Here is an 8714-nt window from a genome sequence, read left to right as displayed (position 1 = left end):
TTTTTTGACACCCAATCAAGCCCCGGCCAGCTCAGCCGTGTCTGTTTTTGGTCCTCCTCCCCTTCCATGCTTGCCTCGCACCAATGATTCGAATCACAAACCCAAAGGCTGGCACGCGTGGTGGTGCCATTTTGCCTTTTCTGCTCAATGGTTCATTCCGCCATTCTTGTGTGTTGTCCTGTTGGTCCATTTTGCCCACTCCACATCATGCCAACGCACAGGGAGCGGGAAGCTTGAAATTATCCGAACTCGGATGGGTGACATTGCCATTCTTGGCATGTGTGCCATGGATGTGACCGGCTCTTATCACTCGGGCCTTGGCCACGATCGTCGCTCTGTTGGGAAATAGATGGGTCAGTAATGGCAAATCTATCAGGGACTGGGCAAACAGTGAGTCGGACACTCCAAAAGAGGCACAGCCACCCCCTAACATGACAAATTCAACGACCGAGATACCGCCAATAAACACCTGACTCGCATCCCGTCTCCGATCGCGACGCTGGTGGCACCCAGTCCTCAATCGCCGCCCTACGTATGGCCTCTCCCCCTTTTCCAGCCTCGAGGGAGGGCGGGGGAGAAGCCACCAGGACTCATGCAACGGAAGCACCGAGGCCCTTCACCTCATGCTGCCCGGCTCAAAGTCGCTCGTCGGCCGCAGCCCCAGGCCCGACTTCTCGTAGGCCATGTCCAGCATGCGCGCCTGCGCGATGCTGTCGTCGTGCTCCACCCACATGCCCGTACCCGCCCGGCCGCGGATCCTGTCGACGAAGGCCCCGAGCTGGTGCCGGTACGACGTGAAGCTGGGAAGCCCGCCGGTGGCCACGCCGCGCCCCTGGAGCCCGGCCTCCTCCCACGTATACGCCTTATGACTCCTCTTCTCGACCCACCGCTTCACCACCGAGCCCTCCTCGTCCGCCACCGCCGCCGCCGCCGCCCCTCCCGTGCCCGTGCCCTCGGCCGCCGCCGTGCCCCGCCGCCGCACCACGAACTCGTCCTCGACGTCGATGCGGTGCCAGAAGAAGCCCATCATGAAGTTTCCCATGTAGAGCTTCCGGGTGCGCGTCTTCTCCTGGCCCTCGGGCAGGTTGGCGTCGGGCACCACGACGGACCGGTGCTCGACCCAGACGCCCGGCACGCCGGTCTGCAGCCACGAGCCCATCAGCGCCCCCTCGACCTCGGCCGTGCCGCCATTGGGGAACCGGAAGGTCGCCTTGAAGGCCTCGTCGCAGCGCTCGCGCGGGGGCGGGCACGGCCTGAGCTCCGCCGACGAGCACTCTTCCGGCACCATGCCGCCGAAAGCGAGCCGGACGGCCGAGCAGGGGTCTTTTTTTTTCATTACACTCGATAAGCACAAGACCAGCCAGGGGCGGGGACAGACTTGTTTACTCACACGTTCCCAGATCCATCAGCGAGCCGCCGGCGAGGGCGTAGTTGAACCTGATGTCGTCGGCGGAAAAGAACCCCCGCGGCACCGAGAACTTGGCCCTCGCGTGCGTCACGTTGGGCGGGTCCACCAGCGACATGAACTTGGCCCAGCACGGCTGGAACCGGTAGTGGAAGGCCTCGACGAGCACGGGCGGCTGCCGCTGCTGCGGAGAGCCGCCGCCCTGCTGCGGCCGGAGCAGCGCGTGGTTGAAGAGGCTCTCGGCCTCGGCGGCGTTGGACACGGACGGCTTCTCCAGCAGCACGTGCTTGCCCGCCGCCAGCGCCCGCAGGGTCCACTCGTAGTGCAGGCCGTTGGGCAGCGGGATGTAGACCGCGTCGATGGACGCGTCGTCGAGAAGGGCTACATCCGTCCGTCCGCCCGTCCATAATCTCCCATGTTAGTCAAAGTAAGCCGGTCAACGAAAGAAAGAAAAAAAGGGGGTGGCGTCGAGCATGCCTTGATAACCGTCCAGCACCTGCGGGATGCCATGCTTCTTCGCGTACGCCGCCGCCTTGGTCTTGTCCCTGGCGGCGACGGCCTGCACAACCACCTCCGGGTGGGTCCGCGCCGCGTGCATCAGCGCCATGGGCGCGATGTTGGCCGCGCCGAGGATGCCGAACCGGAGCGCGTCGGCATCCTTGGGCGCCGCCTTCGAGCCCACGAATATCTGCCACTGGCGGCTAACGAAGTCGGGGATGCCAAACATTGTTCGTGTTTGGGTTGGTTTTGGGTTGGGTTTGGTGGTTCCGCGGGGCTCTGATGGCGGCCTTTGGTGGCTACGATTGCCGTTGAAGGGCGATTGTTGCCAAAGAGAATGCTTGCGCAGTGTTGAATGGATGACCTGGGAGCCGATGCGGGGAATCGTGGTTGGGCGCAAGCGTCAGGGGAGCCCAAAACTTGCTTCTGTCACAGGTGGTGTTGTGGCGCAGCCATCCCCGTCGTCCGATCGTGCAACGCATCTTGGACCCCTAGGGCTGGGTGGTAGCCAAGGTGTAAATCGCTGGCTTCTCTTCGGTGATTATATACAACGCAACAACGTTTGGCTTGTAACCACACCAATCTATGTAAACATCAATGAATATGCCTGAACAAAGTTTTGGTAAACTGACGGTATCCCATCGTAGGATACGAGCCTGTTCGGATCCTCTCCCCCCAATCCATCAATCATGCTCCTCCCTCCACAATGGTATATTTATCCCAGAGTAATAGCAGCTCCAGTGACCCCCATTATTGCGTCGTCCAGCTTTCCTCTCCCTGTCCGTACCGTCGACGCGTTCGCCCCGGTGCCTCTTAATCTTCAAACTTGATTCCATTCCGGGCACTGGTGTCAATGCGGCCTCCTCGGTAGCTCCCCTTCTTCTTCTTGTTCTTCTCTTTGGTGAAGCCTTTGCCCTTGGTGATGATCAAGTCCTCGTGTGCCTTCTGACCCCACTCGTCGGCCGGGTTGAACGCGTTCGACCGCAGGCGGGGATCGACAGAAATGTCCTTGCGGATCCGCGAGAAGGGTACGTTGGGCGCCTTAGGTCCATCGCCACCCTTCTTTCCCCGGTTGTTGGTCTTCACCACTGGGTCCGGAGGCAGGGGCGCAAACTCGCTAACGGGGAAGACCTGAGGTGAGGTCTTGCCGACTGTGACGGAAGAATCAGACCCGCTCTTAGCAGCAGCCGCCTTTGCCTCTTTCTTGACCTGAGTGCTGGGTTCTGCCGAGTCGTCGTCGCTGGAATCCGAGGACGAGGACGAGTCCGAGGAGGAGTCAGAGTCGGATCCAGGAAGGGGGACCTTGGAGGCAGCGGCCTGGGCCTCGGAGCCAGAGTCAGAATCGGAGTCGGAATCGGAAGACGACGAGCTCGATGAAGATGAGGAGCCGCTGTCGCTATCGGCCTTCGCGTCGGCCTCGGCCTCGGCCTCAGATGAGGATGACGAGCTGGAGGACGAAGAAGAGGATGCCGACGACGATGACGGGGGCGAGGCAGCTTTGACGGTCTTTTGCTTCTTGATCTGGGGACGCTCCCCCTCGGAGCTAGAGTCTGAGCTGTCGGAGCTAGAAGCGGACGAACTGCTGCTCGACGGGGCTTTCCTTTTCAGGGGTCTCTTTGCTTGGGGCTTTTCTGCCTTCTTGGCCTTGCGTGCCTTTTTATCCTCCTCGCTGTCACTCGACTCCGAGTCGGCCTCTTCGGCCTCAATGTCCATCAGGTCCATCATGTTCACGTCGGCATTTGCGGCGCCCTCACTCTCGCTCCCGCTCTCGCTCTCACTCTCAGACGAGCTCGATTCGCTGCTGCTGCTGCTGCTACTGCTCGAGTTGCTGTCGTCGATAGCGGGAGAGTCGCCATTCTGCGCCGTCTTCCAAACTTGGAAAACGGCCACCAGCGAAGTTGCGATGGCAGGGCCGGGAGCGGTGGGTGGGAGACCCTTCTTGGCGCGGTGTTTCTTGAACTCCTCGTGGGATTTCTTGCTCGAGTATTCCTCCAGGAACACCTCGACGAGGTCGAGCAGCTGCGCCGGCGGGTGCGATTCCGCAGCGGGCGCCGGCTTCGGAGCCTTCTTGTCTTTCGTAGCGGCCATGGCCGTCTTGTTGGGTGGGCCGCTGGTAGTGTCGATCGCGACGGATGTGTTGTTGTCGCCGAAGAGCCAGGCCGGGGGTGCAGAACCTGTCATGGACCGCCTCGCATAAAATAGAGGCCAATTATAGTGAGAAGGCGAGTATATCGATGGACACGAGCGGGCGTTCGAAGACGAGTCTTGTTGGGAAATGGAAGCGCGATCAACCTCGGCGGCAAGCACGTATAACAACAGGAGCAGCAACAAGCGACTCTGACCGCCTAAAAAAAAATGGCAGAAAAAAAGAGGCGACCCTTGGCAAACCTGGAGCTAGCCCACGGTGCCACGCTAGCGCAAGCCAATTCAGAGAGTGGGGTCTTCTTAGGGTTAGGGTCCTGCATCCTCCCAGCAATGTCGTGAAACGGGCCGACGTCAATGGCCGACGACAAGCTTCCGCCCCTCCCGGCGTCTTCAACACCGAGCTGCCCGACACGGTGGGGTTGATGGGGTTGGGGGAGAGCTTGGCTTTGACTGAACGGGATGGATACCGTTTATGTAACGATGACAGACTGCACCGCATGAAAGCCGAGCGCTTCAATTGACGGGTTATGTAGGCGGGGTACGTCAGCGACAAGCACACATCAGTCTCCCACTGTTCTTGCAAGCAAATGTTCGGGGCTCGCGCAATCCCAAGACTACGCCTTTACGCTTCACATATAACTAACAGCCGTCGTAAGTTACCGATCGATCATGTCGGGGTTGTGAGATAAGATGCCGCCATCATCGCATAGAGCTAACACAGCCCTGCCCTCGCACAAGCGCTAACGCCCACGAGGAGATTCGCAACAATGGCGTCGACAACGGACCTCAAGACGTACAAATTCAACCACACCATGCTGAGGGTCAAGGACCCTGTGCAGTCGGTTAAGTTCTATGAGTTCCTGGGCATGTCGGTCATCAACAAGGCCGATGATCCCGACAACAAGTTCAGCCTTTACTTCTTGGCCTTCGACTCGCCCTCGGCCAAGTCGCACGGCAAAAGCACCTTTGACCGCGAGGGAATCATCGAGCTGACGCACAACTGGGGGTCTGTACCGCCATTCGATTATGCTTATCGAGAATTCGAAGCAATAGCTCTTGAGCGCTGACATCTGGGCTCCTATATCCTTCAGGACCGAGAACGATGCCTCGTACAGCATCAACAATGGCAACAAAGAGCCACATCGGGGCTTTGGGCATACCTGCATCTCGGTTGATCACTTGCAGGCCGCCTGCGACCGCATCGAGGCTGCGGGCTACAAGTTCCAGAAGAAGATCTCCGACGGCAGGATGCGAAACATCGCCTTCGCCCTTGACCCTGATGGATACGTCAGTTTGACCTCTTTGCATCAGCGCCAGCTTTTGTTTCTTAAGAGCCGCTAACCATGGATGCCGTAGTGGGTGGAGCTCGTCAGCAAGAACCGGGTTGAGGAGGACACGTCGACAACAACCGACGTGTCGACCTACCGAATGAACCACACCATGATCAGGGTCAAGGACGCCGAGAGGTCGATCAAGTTCTACCAGGACGTCATGGGCATGAAAGTCCTTCGCGAGCTGCCAAATCCGGAGGCCGGATTCACGCTTTACTTCCTCGGCTACCCCGAGCGGGGAGAGTGGGACTACGACCGCGAAGGCCTCCTCGAGCTGACATGCAACCACGGAACCGTAGGTGCACCCGTCCAACTTCCTGCTTGATGTATGCTAACGGTAAACCTGATGTAGGAGAAGGATGATAGCTTCAAGGGCTACCATAACGGCAACGACGAGCCGCAAGGATTTGGCCACATCTGTATGTGCAAATCGTCCCAAGAATCGCAAATGTGTGGGTTGGTGACTAACAAGGTGCTTTAGGCGTATCTGTCGATAACCTCGATGCTGCGTGCAAGCGCTTCGAGGACTGCTCGGTCAACTGGAAGAAGAGACTGACTGACGGACGGATGAAGAATGTGGCCTTTGTCCTGGACCCTGACGGGTGAGTTCTGCTATCTGTGATGTGGCTGTGGGCGAGCTTTACTGACAGCAAGTCCACCTTGGGCAATCAAGATACTGGGTTGAGATTGTGTCAAACGACATGAAGCTCTCGAGCTGATGTGATGCGAAACGGGTGATTTTGAGAAGCGAGTGTTGTGGATTTGGAGTGAGGGGATCATTCAACGCCTCAGCCTGAGTTATTCACTGCCGCTTGAGATGATTTATTCTCAATCTTGTCAAAGTAAAAAGGTGCAACTAGGACTGCATGGGTAAATGTAAATCACAGCTGAAAGAAAGCCCAAGGCTCGATGTGAATTTGGCGTTTGCTCAATGAAGGGATCCTCACTGTGGTCCGCCAGGGCCCAGGGGCCACTCGCTACTTCAGGGGCTGAGCCCCTCAGACAAATGCTGTCGCAGCCTGTGCCAAAGCTCCAGCCGCGGCGCAGCGCGACTCACTCATTACGCGGCCGTCGCGTCAATCACGACGGCCGGATAATTGCAAGAGGCCACATGTCGGAGCGGTGCTCGATGCTTTTGCTTTCTTGACAGTATTTTGCTCGCCCGTCTTTGGGATTCCGCCATAACCGCACCGGTTGCGTTGTAATTCCACGCAAGGAGCCAAACACGGTGTTATATAGTTTCGTTTCGTTTTACAGCATGGACATCTACCAGCTGAACCTCGCAGGGCTGATCGGCCTCTGCGGCGTGCTTTTCCTGGCCCAGAGAAAATCGACCACTCCGGCGACAAAGGACAGCAAGACGAAGAAGGATGCCAAAGCGGAGGGCGCGGAAGGAGACGGGCCATCCCAGTGGGCGTTCCTGGTGGTGTTTTCGCTGGTGATGGGCTCCGACTGGCTTCAGGTACTTGGCACTTTTTGCGACGCGGGCACTTCTCCACTCAAAGACACGACGGGCTAACATAAACACAAAGGGGCCCTTCCTCTACTCGCTCTACCGCGACGAGCACGGCGTGTCGGCCGGGCTCGTGTCGACGCTGTACACGACTGGCTTCCTGTCGGGCGCCGCGGGCGGCTACGTGGCGGGGACGCTGGCGGACCGGCACGGGCGCAGGCGGGCGTGCCTGCTCTTCTGCGGCGTCTACGCGGCCTCGTGCCTGCTGACGGCGTCCCCCTCGGCGCTCGCCTCCCCGCCCGTGCTGTTCGCGGGCCGCGTGCTGGGCGGCATCGGCACGAGCCTGCTCTTCAGTGTCTTCGAGTCATGGATGGTGACCGACTTTGCCGAGCGCGGGCTCGCGGCCAAGGGCGGGGACCTCTCGCGCACGTTTGGGCTCATGAGCACGCTCAACAGCGTCGTCGCTATTGTTAGCGGCGTGTTTAGCGAGTGGCTCGTCGCGGCGACGGGGACACGCAGGTCGCCCTTCTACGCGGCCGTGGTGCTGTTGGGCGTCGCGGCGTGGGTTATTGTGACGCGCTTTGTGAGTGCGAGGGAGAAAGAAATCCCATGGGAGAAACCGAGGAGAAAGAAAAAAAGGAGATGACGCTGACAGCAAAAACCTGCAGGACGAAAACTACGGCCAGTCGGCCAACAAGGCCAAGACCGAGGCGGCCGACAAGAACAAGCCCCAGACCATCGTCGACAACACGACCAAGCTCTCGTGGATCCTGTCGGACCCAAAGGTGCTCGCGTTGGGGCTGGCCTCGACCATGTTCGAGGGCTCCATGTACCTCTTTGTCTTTTTCTGGTCGCCCGCCCTCAACGCCGCCCGCGACGCGGACCCCGCCGGCACCGGCACCAGCGGCAGCGGTTCCGGCCTGCCCTACGGCGTCATCTTCGCCGCATTCATGGCCACGACGCTGGCGGCCTCGCTGGCCTTCAACATGGTCATGGAGCGCGGGCTGGTGCGGTACTCGGTCCTGATGATCGGGATCCTGGCCGCGGCCGACTTGTGTTTTGCCTCCCTGTCTGGCGGCGGCGGCATGGCCTCCTCCAGGTCCGAGCAGACCACATTCTGGCTCTTTTGCGCCTTCGAGGCCTGCGTCGGCGTCTACTGGCCCTGCATGGGCTACCTCAAGGGCCGGCTGATAGAGGACGGCGCGCGCGCGCGCGTCTACTCGGTCCTGCGCGTGCCTCTCAACCTCTTCGTCGTGGCCTCGCTCCACCTCACCCGCGACGGCGGGCCCGGCGCCCACGCCGCCGTCTTTGGCGTCTGCGCCAAGCTGCTGCTGGCCTCGTGCGCGGGGCTGTGGGCTATGGTGATGAACGAGAACGACCTGCCTTGAGAGTATTGTGTGCTGCCGGTGGGAGGGAGTGGGGGTGAGGGGAGGACCTTGTTAGCCCTACTGCTGGCTGTTCTGCGTATACGAGCTTTTTCTTTTGGAATTTCGTCATGGAGTGGGCATCTACTTGGCTTGATCGGGATGGTCTTCTCTCAAGCCATATTCTGCCGCCATGTTTGCTGGATACACACACCCCAGTGATACCTTTGTGCGTTTGTGCGTGCTTTCCTGAATTCGACACCCACGCCCTATTTCGTCAACGTGTGAATTCAGCCCGTCATTTCTCGTGTCCTACGTAGTCCGGACATTTTTTCCCCTTGCCGTCTTCTAGCTCTCCGCCGCCACCGCATCCAAGTTTCTTGTGCTCTCCTTCCTCCGCTCGTCTCACCCCATCCAGACATGCAACCCAACTACGACGGCGCTCATTTAGGTATGCGGAGCCACAAAGCACGACTCAGCGCCCCCCGAAGGCGGGAATGCGCAAGGCCCGAAAGGGG

The 8714-nt window shown here is 59.6% G+C and overlaps 4 protein-coding genes across 4 annotated transcripts; 2 read left to right on the top strand and 2 right to left on the bottom strand.

Moving 5' to 3' along the window:
• Positions 1 to 616: 616 nt before the first annotated feature.
• GGTG_13722 (hypothetical protein) lies at positions 617 to 2132 on the bottom strand (the record flags this gene model as incomplete). The annotated part of the gene is made up of 3 exons (XM_009231639.1): positions 617 to 1323; positions 1391 to 1786; positions 1892 to 2132. 3 exons carry the CDS (start codon positions 2130 to 2132, stop codon positions 617 to 619), a joined length of 1344 nt encoding a protein of 447 aa, XP_009229903.1.
• Positions 2133 to 2309: 177 nt separating this feature from the next.
• On the bottom strand, positions 2310 to 4213 carry GGTG_13721 (hypothetical protein). Its single transcript, XM_009231638.1, has one exon. The coding sequence runs from the start codon at positions 4082 to 4084 to the stop codon at positions 2717 to 2719; it is 1368 nt and encodes a 455-aa protein (XP_009229902.1). The 5' UTR covers positions 4085 to 4213; the 3' UTR covers positions 2310 to 2716.
• A 204-nt stretch (positions 4214 to 4417) lies between these two features.
• On the top strand, positions 4418 to 6353 carry GGTG_13720 (lactoylglutathione lyase). Its single transcript, XM_009231637.1, has 7 exons — positions 4418 to 4699; positions 4787 to 5054; positions 5140 to 5335; positions 5405 to 5674; positions 5732 to 5798; positions 5861 to 5981; positions 6053 to 6353. The coding sequence occupies exons 1-7, from the start codon at positions 4636 to 4638 to the stop codon at positions 6096 to 6098; spliced, it is 1032 nt and encodes a 343-aa protein (XP_009229901.1). The 5' UTR covers positions 4418 to 4635; the 3' UTR covers positions 6099 to 6353.
• Positions 6354 to 6387: 34 nt separating this feature from the next.
• Positions 6388 to 8556, top strand: GGTG_13719 (hypothetical protein). Its single transcript, XM_009231636.1, has 3 exons — positions 6388 to 6841; positions 6912 to 7415; positions 7501 to 8556. The coding sequence occupies exons 1-3, from the start codon at positions 6638 to 6640 to the stop codon at positions 8218 to 8220; spliced, it is 1428 nt and encodes a 475-aa protein (XP_009229900.1). The 5' UTR covers positions 6388 to 6637; the 3' UTR covers positions 8221 to 8556.
• Positions 8557 to 8714: the final 158 nt, after the last annotated feature.

The sequence above is a fragment of the Gaeumannomyces tritici genome (genome assembly GCF_000145635.1).
Source record: "Gaeumannomyces tritici R3-111a-1 unplaced genomic scaffold supercont2.40, whole genome shotgun sequence".
NCBI classification, from domain to species: domain Eukaryota; kingdom Fungi; phylum Ascomycota; class Sordariomycetes; order Magnaporthales; family Magnaporthaceae; genus Gaeumannomyces; species Gaeumannomyces tritici.
Note: the sequence above shows the minus strand (reverse complement) of the source record. Positions and strands in the feature narration are given on the sequence as shown.

What these genes read in the sequence shown, in the direction of transcription:
- GGTG_13721 (XM_009231638.1), bottom strand. Translation starts at nt 4,084, where the DNA reads ATGACAGGTTCTGCACCCCCGGCCTGGCTCTTCGGCGACAACAACACA.
- GGTG_13719 (XM_009231636.1), top strand. Translation starts at nt 6,638, where the DNA reads ATGGACATCTACCAGCTGAACCTCGCAGGGCTGATCGGCCTCTGCGGC. An exon ending in TGGGCTCCGACTGGCTTCAG is followed by an intron (nt 6,842 to 6,911) that starts GTACTTGGCACT and finishes ATAAACACAAAG; the next exon opens with GGGCCCTTCCTCTACTCGCT. An exon ending in GGGTTATTGTGACGCGCTTT is followed by an intron (nt 7,416 to 7,500) that starts GTGAGTGCGAGG and finishes AAAAACCTGCAG; the next exon opens with GACGAAAACTACGGCCAGTC.
- GGTG_13720 (XM_009231637.1), top strand. Translation starts at nt 4,636, where the DNA reads ATGTTCGGGGCTCGCGCAATCCCAAGACTACGCCTTTACGCTTCACAT. An exon ending in CCCTTGACCCTGATGGATAC is followed by an intron (nt 5,336 to 5,404) that starts GTCAGTTTGACC and finishes TGGATGCCGTAG; the next exon opens with TGGGTGGAGCTCGTCAGCAA. An exon ending in GCAAGGATTTGGCCACATCT is followed by an intron (nt 5,799 to 5,860) that starts GTATGTGCAAAT and finishes AAGGTGCTTTAG; the next exon opens with GCGTATCTGTCGATAACCTC.